This window comes from Lemur catta, chromosome 7, assembly GCF_020740605.2.
Source record: "Lemur catta isolate mLemCat1 chromosome 7, mLemCat1.pri, whole genome shotgun sequence".
NCBI lineage: Eukaryota > Metazoa > Chordata > Mammalia > Primates > Lemuridae > Lemur > Lemur catta.
Window position 1 is genome coordinate 101,313,880 of NC_059134.1, and position 16,988 is coordinate 101,330,867.

The 16,988-nt window shown below is 57.7% G+C and overlaps 1 protein-coding gene across 9 annotated transcripts in view; it reads left to right on the forward strand.

Moving 5' to 3' along the window:
- NRXN2 (neurexin 2) overlaps nt 1-13,203 on the forward strand; it is a 109,865-nt gene extending 96,662 nt beyond the window's left edge. For 5 of the 9 annotated variants that reach the window (XM_045556159.1, XM_045556160.1, XM_045556163.1 and 2 more), the window contains one exon: nt 11,883-13,203. In XM_045556159.1, the coding sequence (XP_045412115.1) occupies nt 11,883-12,187 (305 nt within the window). In that variant the 3' untranslated portion in view covers nt 12,188-13,203. Of the gene's footprint in view, nt 1-11,300 lie in introns of all 9 variants that reach the window. The other 4 variants (XM_045556156.1, XM_045556158.1, XM_045556155.1 and 1 more) reach the window with 1 other exon arrangement.
- The last annotated feature ends 3,785 nt before the right edge of the window (nt 13,204-16,988 follow it).

Here is a 16,988-nt window from a genome sequence, read left to right on the forward strand (position 1 = left end):
GTAGGGGTGCCCTGAGTGCTGCCTGAGAGACATAGGGTGTGGAGTGGACCAGTGGGTGCCAGGGCTGCTCATCTGAACAGGTTGAGGGTGGCCGAGAGCAGCTGGGGAGGGTGAAGCACTTGAGGCTGGCGGCTGAACTGAGAAAGGACTGGATGTGACCAGATTTCCCAGTGGGGAAGCACAGGCCTTGGTGGCGGCCAGATGAGCTCACTCGTGGGAGTGCAGGGCTGCCCACAGGTCTCGCCTGGGCTCCCAGACACTTCTCGTTACCTTGCAATGGGTGGTGCCTGGGCTGTTGGTAGCAGAGGTTGGAGGTTGAGGTGGTACCTGCAGGGCTGGGGGAGGGCATGTGTTCAGGAGGTGGGCAGTGGGCCCTGGGTACATCCTGTGGCCTGGGGGCCTCTGAACTCCAGAAGAGGCATTCGAGCTGAGGGTGGGTGGGCCATGACCTTGGAAGGAGTGTGGGTAGAACAAGAAGGGAGCAGGAGCTAATCATGGACCATGAGCCTTGGGGCAGTGGCTCAGCTTCAAGGATAAAGGACAGAGGGATTTCTGGGACACATGTCCTCTGCTCTGGGAGGCTTCTCTGCTGGGGCTGTCCCTCCATCTTGGTGGGCAATCTCAGCTCAGGGATGTACACTCCGACCCCTCCCTTGTTTTGGGAGGTTCTGGGCATCCACACTCCCCAGGCCTGCTTCACCCCTCTAAGCTCTAGGCACTTACTGAGGGCTCCTGTGGCTGAAACCGCACTGCTAGCCCAGGCCTGTGGAAGTGGCTGTGGTAGATGGCCCCCTGAGAACCCTGGATGGGGCTCTGGGGACAAAGGTCTGTGTGGGTCATGAGAAAAAGATGCTTTGTGGCCCCATCACATATGTCTGCACACATGTGCCCATGTTCACATGCTCTGGGACAGGAACTCCCGGGTGACAGGAGTCTCTGTTTTCCCTGGACCCTGCAGAGGGGCATCTGGGGCTAGAAGGTCACCACACAGAACATGCAATGCACACTGGACCCCACCAGGGCCACATTCTGTCCACCGAGGTTCCAACCTCCCTCCCAGCCCTGGCTTGGAGTCTCGTCAGGGGCTTGGGTGTGACGCCGAGTGTGTGCCCTGGTGGTCTCAGCTCTTTTCGGCTGTGTTAGGGCGGCGGGTCAGGAGAAGCTGGAGCCAGCAGATCAGCTGCTCCCCAGTCAGGGCTCTGTGAGGTCACTGACTGCTGGGCCATCCTCCTGGGAAAAAAGCCAAGTATGTGAGGGGCGGATGGAGGGTGTAGGAGAACTAGAAGCCAGGAATAGGGAGGGACTGGCGGCCTGCCCAGGACCCAGCTTTAAAAATAAGGCTAGAGGGAGGGCAGAGTGCACATTGGAGCCCCCAGAGGAAACCGCCGGAAGCCACAGGCTCTTCCCAGGCCTGTGTTGTACATGTTTACACGTCTACACTCCCATCACTCTGAAAGGCTTATCACTGGATCCTTTTCATCCCAATGGGAGGCCAGACAAGGACCAAGATGACTCCAGGGTCCCCCAGGCCATGTCCCCCAAGCCATGCCCTCCAGAGGCTCTCTAGCCAGAGCCTCTCATGGGCCCCTATGTGATGAGGCTTCTCTCTAGCAGAGGGCCGGGTATCCCTTGGTTACAAGGTCAGTGTTAGAGGTGGGGGCAACCTGGCTGGAGGCAGTGGCTGCCCAGGGCCTGACCCCACAGGTGTTTGCACCCCTCCCCCCTTCCAGATTGATCCTTGTCCCTGGGTCCAGGTGTGGCGTCTGGGATCATCCCTGCCGGCCTTTCCACCCACCCGCTAACTGGGCTTCGCCACCGACCCCAGGCCCCACACCTCCTCCCTTGCTTGGTCAGACCATCATCTACACGGTCATTTTACCTAAGGTTGGCAACTCAGCCAAAGAATATTGTTTACGTTCTTTTAGAGCGGGGCCGCCTTTAGGGGCAGGCACCGTACAGCTGCTAATGTGACCCACCACCCCTTGTTGTCTCATCTGGCCTGACCCACACACTGTGTTCTGGGCCTGGCCCCTGTGGGGATCTGACTTTGTACACCCTGAGACATGCAGGAAGAGTACACACAGGCTCAGACCACAGAGGCACACATCTGTATACACATGTATGTGCTTTGACCAGAGGCATGCCTGCATACATCCCTGCACACACATCGACGGACCCACCGGCAAGCTCACGTGGGCCCACTTCCACATGCACACATACGTTAAAACCTAGAAGAGCACACACCATCCATGCCCAGACCAACAGAGGCACACACATGCTTAGACCTCAAGAGGCACGTGTGTGCTCATACCCCCCAAAGTCCATATGCACAGATACATACCTCTTGAGACCCAGCTCATGTACACATGCACAGTCTCACAAAGACACACATGTGTACTCACAGACACTGAGTCGTGCTTAGAGCTCCAAAAATACCCACAGAGGTGCTGGTGCTCAGACTCACAGGTGTACACCTGCTCAGCTCCCAGAGGTTTACACTTAGAAGAGTGCTCAGTCACACAAAGACGTGCACACACTCAACCACGGTGTCTCAGATTATCAAGGTCCTTGCATGTCCTCTCAGAGATATGCACGCATGCATGCTCAAACCCACGGAGGCACTCACACACTCCCAGCTATTGACATACATGCCAAATGTTCAGAGTCACACACACATGCTCAGTCACATAGACACACTTGCATATTGCAGACACTTGGAAAGCACGGGTGTATGTTCAGACCTGAGTGTGTGCACATATGTGCTCAGACCCAGGGAGGCACATGCCTTGTGACACGTCTTTAGGCTCAAAGGATTACACATCCATGCTCAGTTCACAGAGGCACACACATGAATGTACAGATCTCCCTGTATGATGTACATTCACACAAGCGCTCAGACCACAGAATCCCACACCTGTGTTGAGATTTACAGACACATGTTTTAGAACCACAGAGACCTGTATGCATGTTCAGATCAGGCATGTACACAATGTGTTCTGACCCACTGAAGTGCATGTGTGCACATACACACAGGTATTCACCAAAGTGCAGATCCATGCCCGGACTCACAGAGGTGCATGTGTGTTACAGCTCTACCCAAGTATACTCACCAAGATACACATGTACATCTTTAAAGGGATGTACTCATGCACCAACGTGTGTATTCAATCCCACACTGGCATGCCCACACACATACAAAGGTGGATATATGCACTAAGACTCACAAAGGTTCAGGTGTGCACATTCTCAGGTAGGCTGTGTGTGCTCAGCCCCAGGGGTCCACACACATGCACAGTTTGTTCAGCCTCACAGACCTGCCGCTCTCCCACACTGCTCCTGAGAGGCCCACTGAGCTCACACCTGCAGAGGCTCATACTTTCACGCATACTCATGTGCTCAGACACACGCATGTGCTCAGACTCCTGCAGGCATGCATACATGAACTCAGTCCCACAGTGTGATGTATACACGCATGCTTGCCTGCTGAAACGTACATGTTGGTTCAGACTCACAGAAGAACACATATGTACATACAGACCCACAGAAGCACAGGTACATATGCTCAGACCCCCATAGAGGTGCGTGTACACACACACACACACTTAGGCCTACATTGGCTCACACAGGTGCTCACAGTATGGGTGCACTTCTGTGCTCCAAGGTCCCCATGCAGCAGGGTACCCAGGTAGTGGCACATAGAAGGGTACACAGATATCCTCAGATCCATGGGGCATGTACACATGTTCATGCCCAGTACAAGGCATGCCTCTATGTTCACACTCAGCTGGGTACACACAACTGTTCAGACCCACAAGGGCACACACGTACACACGTGTGTACTCAGATTCACCCATGCCCATGTGTGCTCAGACCCACAGAAGCAGCCTCTTGCACTCACCCCAGGTACACACCCCTGCTGAGGCATTGCCCCATGCACACATGAATGAGACCCTCAGAGGGACACTTGGACTTAATTCCACAGACAGAATTTGCTCAGACCCACAGAAGCACAAATGTGTTCAGATTCACAGAGGGTCTCAGGTAACACTAGTTACTGTAATAGACAAACCCACACATCCATGGTTTAACACACACAAATACATTTCTCATTCAACTAAGTTATAAATAAGGGTTCCTGATCGGTGGGCAACAGTGACTCAGGTGACATCCCAAGTTGCGGTGGAAGCGGACCCAGCATGGATTCATGAAGGGGAGGTTTTTACCGGCCAGGCGTGGGAGAGGTGTCCATTGTTCCTGCTCACATCTGTCACCTGGAGCTCAATCATGGGGCCCAACCTAGCTTCAAGGAAGGCTGGGAGGGACGGCCTTGCTGTGTCCCCAGGAGGAAGCAGAAACAGATTTGGGGACCAGTTAGTGAATTATTTGCCAGTCTGGCCTTCGGGTCATCAAGAATCCATTTCACTTTTCCTCCCACCCCTAGAACATACCCACCCCTCCTCAAGGGAGACAACCCAAATTCCCACCCCGTTAGGGCATTCATCTCAAAGCTGAGGGTGTCTGGGAGGTGGCCGCCCACTCCATCCCACCCAGACCTGGCTCTTCTGGTCTGGGGACCTGGGTGTGGTCTGGAGACCAGTGAACGGCAAAGATGATTTATCTCACTGCCCCCACTGCCCAGCACACACCCAGAATACAGTGGCGGGGAGATAACGACCCCGACGCGGCCTCTCGTTCAAAGAAGGGAAAGATGGAAGACACCCAGTGGCCTAGATGTGCACGGGTCTCCAATGCTGCCAGCACGGAGGCTCTGCGCCTGCGGGGGGCTGGCTTCCTCATTAAACCCCTCTGCTCTCTGGAAACTCCCTCTCCTGCCTGGGGCCCCTGGCCCTGTCTCCGGGATGTTCTCCTCAATCTTCCTCCTCCGTGGCCATCTCCGAAGTGGGCCTCCTTAGGGGTGCTGTCACGTTGCAGCCCACCCCTGCTCATGTATATTTGGGGGCCCAAAGAAGGTTTTACAGCCAAAGTAGCCCCACCCAGAGTTCTTTCCTAGGCACAACTCTCAAGGCCCATTTATTTCCTTGTTGCTCCCCCTGTGCCTCTTTGTCTTCGTGTAGTGGTGACTGTCTTGCAGACTTTGAAACAATAGGTAGGGAGGCCACACCCTAAGCTTGATCCTTGAGCAAGGCTGAGTGCCCTTATGAGAAGCTTTGCTGGGCCTCAAGCCCTTTTTCAGTTTTCCCTCCTTACTGTTTGGGGTTTGGAAGTGGTGGCTCTTCTGACTCTTGCAGGACCCACGTTGCTGGGCTGTCTAGTCCCTTCCTTTCTGCTTGCAAACCAGCCAATTCTGGCCACAGTCTGTGTCTTTCTTGTATGATGTTGCTAAAAGCAGACAGTGAAAGCCAGCATGGTCACCGGGCCCTTTCCCAGCCCTTTCCCTCGGTGCCTGAGTAGGTGCGCGCCCACCCTCTGGGTCATCACAACCAAACGGTTTGCCGCTGCATGACATGGATCTGCGTCTTCCCAGCTTCCACACCTGGCTCCTTGGATTGTCACAGGAGTGCCAGAGGTTTTTGTTGCTGTGACATCCATGTCTGGGGCCGGTGCCTGTATCAGCTAAAGTAACTTTTGTTTCTGTAACAGCTAAGCCGCACATCTCAGTGGTTAATTCAAGAGAAGTTTCTCACTTGGGTGTGCCCTCCCTGGGTGCTCCGGTCAGCAGGTGGCTCTGCTCCAAGGGGCAATTTAGGAGCCCACACCCCTTCCAGCTGTGGCGCCTCTGTTGTCAACACATGGTTTCCAAGGCCCCTGTAAAAGAAGGAGTGTGGAAGATGGCACACAAGAAGCTGTTGGGGGCGGGATGGCAGTGCCCGCTACTCAGTCACATGGCCATGCCTAGCTGCAAGGGGTGCTGGGAAATGCAGTCTGGCTGCCCAGGAGAAGGAGAAAATGAGTTTGGTGAATGACATGTTCACAGGTGTGCACCCCATGCGCCCAGACCCACGGTGGTGCAGTCACGTGTTCTCGGGGTACATTCACACGTGCACACTGAGCTCAGACCCAGGCTCAGGGGCCAGCGGACCATGCCAGAGCCGGGGGTCCCCTCACTGACATGCACAACTCTTATGCTCAGACCTAGCGAGGTTCACGTACACACTTGCACATGTGTGCTTAGAGACATATGCCTAGGTACACAGAAACACAGCCCCTCAGAGTGTGTGTGCGTGTGTGTGCATGTGTGCACACACCACAGTGTACCTCCCTTTCTCTGACCTTGAAACTACCCTGGCCTCTGCCCTGTTGTGCTGGGGTTTCAGGGTAGGGAGGGCCACCATCCTTCAGGCCACCACACACAGTGGCACAGGTGGTTCTCTGCTTGGACAGGTGAGTAGGGGCTGAAATCTGGCCAGTGCTCTGCTTCCCAGCCATGTGTCCTGGGTCCCGGGACAGGACTGTGTCCACTGGGAGGAGAGAATGGTTCTTTCCAGTTTTGCAGAGGTACTGTTGGTCAAGGTGTGCACCGCAGGGCTGTGTCCATACTGGCTGCCTTTTCTCTAACCCATATGAAATGTGCTGTAGGCTAGTGGCTGTCTTGCCCCTCACAGCCCGGCCAGGGCTCCAGCACTGGTGGATGGGGCCTAAGCTAGCTAATTGCTTCGTCTTGGACCCTCTCAGCTTCGGTTCTAGACTCCCCCTTTGTGGGTGGGCACACCTTGCTTGGGTGGGAATGGGGTTCTTGGGTAGATTTCTAATTAGGGGCCTTGTGTGCCCTAACAGCAGAAAGGGCCCAGCTTGCTGGGCAAGCAGCCCCCAGAGGAAGGAGAGTTGGGAGGAAGGGGTGCCCAGGAATGGCTGGTGGTCTCCTTGGTCAGAATGGAATTCTCTAGTAAGTGGGACGGATATGCACTGAAATTCAGTTTTTCTGAGGATGCAGAGGAATGGAGGGTGGGTGGCATCTGTGATAAGTGTGCCCTGTGAGGATTTTCCAAGTGCTACAGCTGCCTGGAGTGGGGGAGGGGCAGGAGGCTGCCTGGGGTCCTTTCCAGACTCTGGTGGCTCCTAGGAGCACCCTATCCCAGTGTGCATCCTTGGCATAGAGCTGGACCCCAGGCACCATGAGTCATCCTGAGTCTGTACCCGCAGATCCCAGCGGGAGGGACAGCAGTTGGGCTTTGGGCAGTGAGAAGTCTCTGAGGGGTCCTCCCCTCCTCCAGGCCCTTCCTATTCCTCACCAGGCACCCTCTTCTGATGCTTCCTGAACCCAAGGTGTGTGACCCTTGGAGAGCCCAGCACCCGACACTGTGACTTGGCGGCCTCAGAGGCCAGGGCAGGTTGGGGAAGGAAGACTGTGAGTGTTCTCATGGGCTCCCCACAGCCTGGTGTCTTGTAGAGAGGGAGTGGAGTGCGGGACACCTGAAGGACACAGGGAGGAAGCAGGGCGGGAGACAGGCTGTCATGAGAAGGGTGCACCGGTAGGGGGAAGTAGGTGAGGGCAGGACACCTCAGGAGATGTGCTGTCGTAGCGTCAGGCAGAGGAGGGCTCAGGGAAGCCCCAGAGGAGCTGCAGATGCAGGGACAGGGCTGGGACCCAGACATGGAGGCCAGACAGGCAGTGGCTGGGGTTGAAGGGGCAAGAGGTCAGTGTGAGCAGGCCTGGGAGGGCTCTGGGGGTCATGAAGGCTGCACAGGAGGATGCAGGGAGCCTCTGGTCCCAAGGGCCAGCAAGTTGGGGAACATGGTGTGGGGAGCTCAGGCTGGGCAGGACTTGTCTGTGGGCCTGAACCCGCCACGTGCCCTGGCCCAGCTAGGGGTGAGCAGTTGGTAGAGAGCTGAGGTTTGTGCCCTGATCAGCCTGTCAGCCCCTCTAGGGCAAGATGTGGTCCCAGCAAGGGCCTCTGGGTCTGTGCCCTGGGCCTGGCATTTCTCTGGGGCCCCACCTATGGCCAGCGGTCATGAGGCAGCTTAGGCCAAGCCTTGACCCTGGAGTGTCCAGGAGCAACGGATGGCCCGGTCTAAGATGGAAGGTGGGGGTGGCAGTGAGTGGGAGCCGGGCTGCGAAACAAGGCTCCTGCCAGGCTGAGCTCTGAGCCGTGCCTGCCACCTCGGAGGGTGGAGGGGGTGGGGTGTTCAGAACTCAGGGATTCCTTAGCTCAGGAATCATGTGGCCCTGCCCAAGGCTTTGCTCTGGCTTAGGAGAGAGGCTCCCACCCACTTCCCCAGATACCTAGCCTGGCCTGGCTCAGAGGAAATGCCTGAGGAATATCGTTCCTCTTCCCCTGGAAAATCATGATGACCCCAGCTCTGGGCCAGGCCCACTGCTATGTGCTAGGGAGACAGACAGATGGGACTTGGGCCTTTGGGCCTTCCCTGGCGGTGAGTCCAAAGCTGTACCTCCAGGACAAAGTAGGGACGTGGTGTCAGAGGCACCCAAGGCAGGGAGCATCCTTTCGAGATCTGCATGGAAGAGAAGATGTTCGGCTGGATGCTGAGGTGTCAGCAGGGGAAGGTGTTCTGAAGAGAAGGCAAAGGTCAGGGAAGAGGGCAGGTGGTGCGGGCCTGCAGGGAGACCCCCGATGCACTCAGGGTCCATGCAGGAAGGAAAACCCTGTCATGGCTGGGCCAGGAACACCCCCACTGGAGGGACTACTGCCCTCCTCCGGAAAGCTGACAGTTGAGTTTGCCCCTCACCCAGGGACCAGGTTGCTGGGCTGTCCTTTGGTGGGTCTGGGGCATCAGGTGGGGATGGGAGGGCACACTAGGTTCCTCCACAGGATAGAGGGCCCGTGGGGGCAGGCCTTGGCCTCACCCTAGGACTGGAGCACAATATCCTAGTTTTACAGATGACAAAATTGAGGCCCAGAGAGTGGAAGAAACTTGCCCACAGTCACACAGGAACTCAGGGACAACAGGTGTGCGGCCTCCCAGATTAGCATCTAAGCCAAGCATCAAGCAGCCCCTGCAGCTTCCTGGAGGCATGGGCCAGGGGAGGATTCAGGCTTTCCTGGGCTCCTTGTGAGACTGGCCCTTCCCTGGCCTCTGAGACCCACAGAAGGGAATGGAGAGTCCATTTGTTCACCTTGCCTGACACTAACACCTGGTGACCTTGGGAAGTCCTGCCCACACAGGCCTAAGCATCCTCATCCATGGCAAGCCAGGGTGAGACAGTCCCAGCACCACAAAACATGCTTCTCTGCTCTTGGCTCGGTTTTCCACTGTGGCTGAGTCTGTGGAGGGCCAGGCTGGGGCTTCAAATTCTGGGGTGTAGGTGGGCCCCAGCCCAGACATTGGAGCCTGGTAGGAAGAGCAGCCTGGGGCAAGGCTTTGAGTTCAATGGCAAGATCTTGGCTGTGGGCTGGCTGGTGTGGCCAAGGATGGCTCTGCGAGATTGCTGGAGCTCTGTCTGAAGGGTCAGCATAGGTGTTTGGCTGTGGCTAGGTGGGAGGGGGAAGGAGAAAAGCTCTAAGATGCGGAGGTGGAATGCAGCTGGCCTGGCTGTGGTGGGCTGTGGTGGGGCAGGGGGGACCTGGCAGTGGAGGCCCAGGGATGCTTTCACTAAGGGGCTGGGGGGCCTGTGGGCGTGATCTGTGAAGACCACACCCTGCAGAGACCAGGGGGAGGCTCTCAGGTGTGGGCAGAGCTTAGGCTGTGCTGGAGGGAGAGCCAAGGAGGAAACCTCCAGCCCCACCAGGCCCAGAGGTGCCCCACAAGAGGAGTGAGGCCTCCTGCCAGCCACCTACAGCCGGCTCTAACTTCCTTCTACCCCAGGCCAGGGGTTGCACTGTTTTGATTTGAGGGGAGGCCCAGGAGGCTGATGGGAGTTGTATTAATAGTTGTTGACCTAGGGACTGATGGGAATTGTGGTCCACACCTCTCCAAGGGCTAATGGGAGTTGTAGTTCTCACCCTTTGGGGGCTGATGGGAATTGCAGTTTCTGTCCAGGGGACTCCAGTTATCAGACCCAGGGAGGGGGAGACCTACTCTCCCCTTCACACAGCCCTCCACGCTAGTTCCCCTGGGCCCTGTTTTAGCAAGTGCATCCCTCCCAGATGGCTGTGTATGTATTTTCTTTTCTTTTTTTGCTTTCTTCTTCTTTCCGTTGTTTTATTATTGTTTTAACAATAATAAGAGGGCCAGAGGCCGTCAAGCCCTGGCCAGGTCCTGGCGGCCCATGGGGGTTCTGGGGAGGGGGAGGGGGGAAGTCAGTGGGGGTCAGAGGTGGAGGGTGAAGAAAGTTGGAGAGTTAGGCTTAGCTCAGGAATCTCACGGCCCTACCCACTTCCCTCCCTTACTCCGTGCCCCTTCCCCCCTCCCTGCGTCTACATGGCCCATCGCCACCGCTCCCAGAGTCCTATGGGACAGGACCCTGCTCCAGTGTGTTTGAGCCCTCCCCGTCTGCTCTTCCTCACTGGCCTCCTCACCTCCCACCTTCACTGTCCGCTCTCCCACAGCCTTCCACGCCCCTTCCCATGGCCATCCCGTCCCAAGTCCTCTCACTCATGTAGCAGTCCCTACATAGCTGCCTGTCATGCACCTCCACTCCAAGCCCTCCTGCCCACTATTCCCTCCCTACCCCACATGCTGACACCAAGTGGCGGTAACAGGTCCTCGGCCCTAGCCTGCACGGTGCAGATTTCAGCTTTGTGTTTAATGAGGGGAAGAGGGCGCTAGTGAGGGAGGAGAGTGTTCAGGAGGAAGGAAGATGGCCAGGGAGAGAAGAGCGAGGGAGGGAGATACCAAACAGATAGAAAACGTTGTACGGAAAAGTTGTTTTTTCTTATTTTTTTCCGGGAGAACCCGCTTACACAGCTCTGTTTGTAATTTTTTTCTTCATGCTAAAATCACACGGCCTATTTGTTGATGTAAGTTGCCTGAATTCCGTGGTATGCTATCTTCTTTTTTAAAAACAAAAAGCAAAAAAAAAAAAAAAAAAAAAGCAAAAAAAGAGAAAAATCTAGAAAAAACCCTAAAAGATATTGTTGTTAGGTTTGTTTAAATGCTGCTGTTGTATCTGTTTTTAAAGCCTTAAAACAGTAGAATTTTTTTTTCCGTTTCTTTTCAATTTCCTTTTCTTTCTGTTCCTTTTGGTTTCTTAAGACAAACAAAAGACCAAAACCCAGAGTCACAGAACCCGTGCGTGGGGTGCCCAGGGCATCCGAGCCGCTGCCCGCTTAAAGCGCAGTGCTCCGGCCGGCTGGCGGGCGGGCCCGGCCCGCTCTAGTCTCCGCCAAAGCCAATTGGAACCGATTTGGGTGTGTGAGGCTGTTGTTTCTCTCTCTGTGCCGGCCGCCTGCGCCCCGGCCCTCGCTGACGCCCTCTTTTTTCTCTTCTCTCTCTTGTTCTAGGAGGAGAGTTAATATTGCCCATTATCACGGAGGACTCCTTAGACCCCCCTCCCGTGGCCACCAGGTCCCCCTTCGTGCCCCCACCCCCCACCTTCTACCCCTTCCTCACGGGCGTGGGCGCCACCCAAGACACGCTGCCCCCGCCCGCGGCCCGCCGCCCGCCCTCCGGGGGCCCGTGCCAGGCTGAGCGGGACGACAGCGACTGCGAGGAGCCCATCGAGGCCTCGGGCTTCGCCTCGGGGGAGGTCTTTGACTCCAGCCTCCCCCCTACGGACGACGAGGACTTTTACACCACCTTCCCCCTGGTCACGGACCGCACCACCCTCCTGTCACCCCGCAAACCCGCTCCCCGGCCCAACCTCAGGACAGATGGGGCCACGGGTGCCCCTGGGGTGCTGCTCGCCCCCTCCGCCCCGGCCCCCAACCTGCCGGCGGGCAAAATGAACCACCGAGACCCGCTGCAGCCCCTGCTGGAGAACCCGCCCCCAGGGCCCGGGGCCCCCACGTCCTTCGAGCCGCGGAGGCCCCCTCCCCTGCGCCCGGGCGTGACCTCAGCCCCCGGCTTCCCCCATCTGCCCACAGCCAACCCCACGGGGCCTGGGGAGCGGGGCCCGCCGGGCGCAGTGGAGGTGATCCGGGAGTCCAGCAGCACCACGGGCATGGTGGTGGGCATCGTGGCGGCGGCTGCGCTCTGCATCCTCATCCTCCTCTACGCCATGTACAAGTACCGCAACCGCGACGAGGGCTCCTATCAGGTGGACCAGAGCCGGAACTACATCAGTAACTCGGCCCAGAGCAACGGGGCAGTGGTGAAAGAGAAGGCCCCGACTGCCCCCAAGACGCCCAGCAAGGCCAAGAAGAACAAAGACAAGGAGTATTACGTCTGAGCCCCCGGCACCGCGCCCCACTGCCATCTGCCCCTCCCGGGAGGACCCGGGAGGAGGGTGCGGCCCTCTCCCTGCCGGGGGCCTGGGAACCCTCTCCCTGGCTGCCTCAGGCTTCTCTCACGAAGAGGAAAAGCAAAAAAAGAAAAGGAACAACCCCGTACTCGTCCCCTTCCTCCTGCCGCCTGCCTGCGCCTGCGGCCGGCATCTCAGTCCTGGGGCTGACTGTCCCTCTCAGCCCTGCGCCCGCCAGGCAGGGCACGTGCTCACAGCCCTGGGTTGATTTATTTTTTTAAGGGGGGTAGTTTTATTTTGGTGGGGTTGGGCGGGAAGGAAGGCTGGGGGTTTTGTAAAGTGTCCACTACTCGTCCTGTTAATTTTCCTCAGTTTTTCTTCCTCCCTCTGTCCCTCCTGCCTTCCTTCTCCACCCAAGCCCTCCAGCCCCCATCCCAGGCTTGCTGTCTCTGTCCCCACCCTCCTTCTCCACTTCTCCTTTTTGTGTGTGTCTGGTTTCTCCCTTCCCTTCCTCCCTTTGGGTTTCCAGAGTTGGTGGGGGAAGGGTGGGAGGGTGGGCCCAGTGGGCGGTCAGGGCATGGTGGGGCAGGGGGCTGTCCCCAGTGCCCCAAGTCTCCTCACCAGGAGTGGCGCTGCCTGGTGCCGCCGGGGAAGGGGCTCAGGCTGAAGGCCTGTTCTGTGTGTGCTGCCGGGCGACGTGCATTGATGGGAAGCTGCTGGAGGAGCAGGGGTGGGGGGCGGGGGGCGGGAAAGGCAAATGCAGATATATATTAAAGACAAATACTCTAGATACCACGAGCAGTGGCCTGCGGGACCTGTTGGGCACGGGCAGCAGGGAAGAGGAAGCGAGGCATTGTCCGAGGACTGCTGGGGTCATTCTCTGCCCACAGGCTCCCTGCTCCCCCAGTTTTTTTCTCTCTTTGTTAACAAATGTGTCCAAGTCTTGGAAAACACCCCAACCCCAGAAATGTGTGGGAAAAAGAAAACAAAAACTTTCCAAATTCCAACAGTCCTGTGCAGTTTTTTGGGGGGGTGGGTGCTTTTAGGTCCTGGCTTTGGGCTGGGGTCTGGGCCCACACTAGGGTCTGTGAGAGCTGGTAAGTGACCCCCAGGCCTTTGGGCTGAGCATGGCTTTGGGCTCTTGGGGTAGCTTGTCTCTGTCTCACCCCTGTGTCCTTGCTGGGTTGAGGACTGGGACAGGAAACATGGCTGGTCTCTGGCCTGGTTCCAGAGACCTTAGCTTCTCAGGAAGGCAGACGGATCCCCAGGACTTCGTGTTGCCTCCTGGTGGCTGGATAGGGCCCACGCCTCTGGGGCAGTGTGTACCTAATCCTTGCCACAGCCCTTGGAGGAAGTGGTGATTTCTGAGTTATGACAGCTTCAGTGGCTGAGTCCAAGTGGCCTCCAGTTCTCCTGACTCCAGGGTCTCTGCTCCTTCCCGAGCCTCTAGGGAGTTTGGACCCTGGGACTCTCCCCACCCCCAAATCCACTCTGTTGACTTCAGGCGGCTACTGGAACTGAAGCTGGAGGCTGAGCTGGCCACCTCATCCACGGTGTTCACTCCTTTGTGGAGACCCTGACAGGTCCATGGTCCCAGACGTGTTGAGAGATTGGTGTATGTTTGTTAAGCCCCTCAGTTGTAAGGAACAGAGACCCACGTTTGCAGCACAGAGAGTGAGGTTGGGTCTGGGTCTCAGGGGTGGCAGTGGTGGGCTGTCACGCCACTGGACACATGAGATGCAACTCAGCCACACTCTGTCACTCAGGACTTCTCCCTGGATCCACCTGCCCCCCACCTTCCTCCCATCACCCTGGCCTCCCCTCCTGGCTCTGCTGCTCGTGCCCCTGGTCGCCATCGCCCTGGGCTGCTCGATTCTGCATCATGATCTTCCATCTGTAGGTGACTCTCCAGGCATTTTCCAGGTCTGAAGCCTGGTCCACCTTTAGGCCCAGACCCCTCGATGCCCACAGGAGCCCCACCCTTCAGCTGGGGGCCATCCCTTAGTGGGCGTGGCAGGTGCCAATCTCCAGAGGCCCAGCTTGGCCTCCTGTCCCTCTCTCCCCTCCCTGCACCCCGGACACCCAAGACAAGCTTTTGTCTTGGGACCCTCCCCACCATGGTGCCCTCTAGGATCTCTTGAGGTTCTTCCCCCAAAGTCCTATCAAGAGTGAAAGAGCAGGTCCTCCCTGCCTGCCCCCAGCTGTGGCTTTCTGTGGATTCGGCCCCTCCTGCCCTCCTGCACCAGCCTGGGGTGAGGTTCGGTCCCTGCTTGTCCTCCAGCTGCTCACAGTCTTGGTGCCCAAAGTCAGTGCTACTGAGGTCAGCTCTAAGCACCTGTGGGAGTCTGGGAGAGGCCCTGACTTGGGGCAGTCTTGCCAGAATGTCCTGTGCCTGTGCTGGGGATGGGGACCCCTGGGGTCCCCTGTTGCTGTTCTCTCTGCCCAAGGGACAGAGACTTATCTTGGGTTCCCCTCTTCCCACCACCACTAGGCAAAGAAAACAAAGACAGGCAGGCGGGAGCTCCTTGGTATCAGGAAGGGAAAGAACATCCTTACTCCAGAAATTTCTAGAATGGCCCTGAACAGGGTGGGGGGAGTCTATCAGGGTGGAAGGGCAGAAAGATGGACAGTCCGGGAGTTGGAAGGATGGGCCTCAGTCTTGCCATATGACTGTGGGACTTGGTCTTTCTCTCTGCGCGAGGAGGCTAAGAGCTCCTGTCACTCAAGGGCTTGGTTGTAAGAGGAAAGATTCCTGGACCTGGTCATGGACTCAGTTTACCCATCTGTAGGAGACAGGCACCTCAGTCTCAGTTTCATCGTCTTGTGCTTCTGATGTTGAACTTAGCACCTGGGCCTGATCTGAGGCCCTGGCAGCGACCCAGGAGAGTCCCAACAGCCCCCGGGGGTGGTTAAGATTCGGGCACCCTGGCTCCTTGACAGGCTGTCCTTGAAGGAATATGTCAGGAGAGTCCACCTTGGGGCTATCAAGGACAGCGGCTTGGGGAGGAAGTTCACAGACCTGCCCTGGCCACACAGGCCCCCAGGGGAGGGAGCACCAGTGTGGGGCTCTTCTGGGTGGCAGCCGTCCTTCTGGAGGTGGATATGGAGCCGAGGGGCCTGGTGCTGTCCCCTCCCCACACATCCTCCCTCGTGAGCTTCAAGCTTGGAGGGAGGCAGGAGAGTGGACAAAGTGGGTCCCAAGCCACTTGCCTTGTCCTTGCTGCCTCAGGCCTCCACCACCTTGGGGGGAGACTGGTGGGGTGGTTATGGGCTTGTCTTCCCCACAGCCAGTTAGTTCTCTTGGCTCCTTCACTGTAGGGGGCCCAGCAGCCTCTGAGGTCAGCAGCCCCCATGGTGGGACCAAAACAGAGGGTGGTCCTGCTGTTTGGGTGGGCAGCACCCCTGGGTGAGGCCTGTGACTGCTGATGAGGGAGGCTATTATCCCTCGGCAGGAGCCCACTCTGCCTCAGTGATGCTCACTCCCAAGAGGGGCCAGGGCCTGAGGCCCTCCCAGCCTCCAGGTCCTGTTGAGCTGATTGAGGGGTGACATGTTGGAAGCCAGTAGGCCCTAGGTCCTGGAAGGGCTGGGAGCAAGGCCACTCCGAATGTGGACAGAGGGGCAGCCCTGACCCACTAGGTGAGCTGGAGGGACACCCTGGGGGAGAGGGGGAGCCATCTCCCACCAGCCCTGGGTTCTGCCTTCTGGAAGTTTCTGGACATCCTGGGGCCCCAGGAATGCTGAGCAAGGATGAGCAAGGCCCTGGGGCTCAGCCGGCAGCAGACAGACAAAAGATGGAAAGGCCAGGGCAGGCCGGGACACCTCACCTTCGGACACCTTTACAGACAAGATCCCTGCTCCTACCCCTTTGCCCTGGGGTCTTCCCTGAGGGGTGGCCATAAACGGATGGCCGAAGGACGTGACTCCACAGAGGCTCAGGGGCTACAGCTGACAAGACCAGGCCAGGGAGTGGTCCCCACCTTGTGGGGGCAAGGAGCTGCCTTCTGTTTTCTCATCCTGTGTGTGTGCACCTTGCAGGTGTGTGGGGTGGGGAGGGGGACAGCCCTGCACTGAGGTGCCTGGAAACAGTGACACAGGCACAGGTGAACCCGGGACCATCTGAGCGTGGCCCGAGGGTGGCACAGCTGATGGGGACCTGGGTAGGCAGTGGATGGCTCCTGCCTGCTCCCACATCTCTGCCGCACTGCACTGTGCTTCCCCGTGAGTGCGGGTCCTGGCTCAGTCGCAGAGGAGTGAGGAGGCCCTGCCACTGCCCTGGAGGGGCGCTACTAGACACCAGATTGTGAGGCCGGTGAGGGGAGCACAGGGGTGTTGTGGCCAGAGTCGGGCTCTGGAGATCTACCGACTAGAGTTGGAGTCCTGAGACTGCCCCCTCCTAGCTGTGTGTTGCAGGCAGTGGCTCCAAGCCTTAGTTTTACATCTGTAAAATGGGGGCAATATCTACCTTACAGGGTTCAGAAAAAGGTGAAACGAGAAGATGCTTTAAGGTGCCTAGCACGGCCCCTGCAGCCTGGCATGAGGGGCAGGAAACTGGCCTGGGAAAGGCGCCCCTCCGGCAAGGAGCCCCCGCACAGTCCTCCTTACCCAACCCTGGGGGATCCTGGTGCGCATCACTGGCACGGCTGGAGGCTTGGGGGGCATCCGCTCGTTCGTTCCTTTATTCACTCTTTAGTCCGTCCTCGCACCAATGTGCCTCTGGCCTGGCCCCCTGTGGGAGCGGGGACATGGGGTAATGGGACCACCCCAGCTCTCTGAGAACTCGCAGGCTGG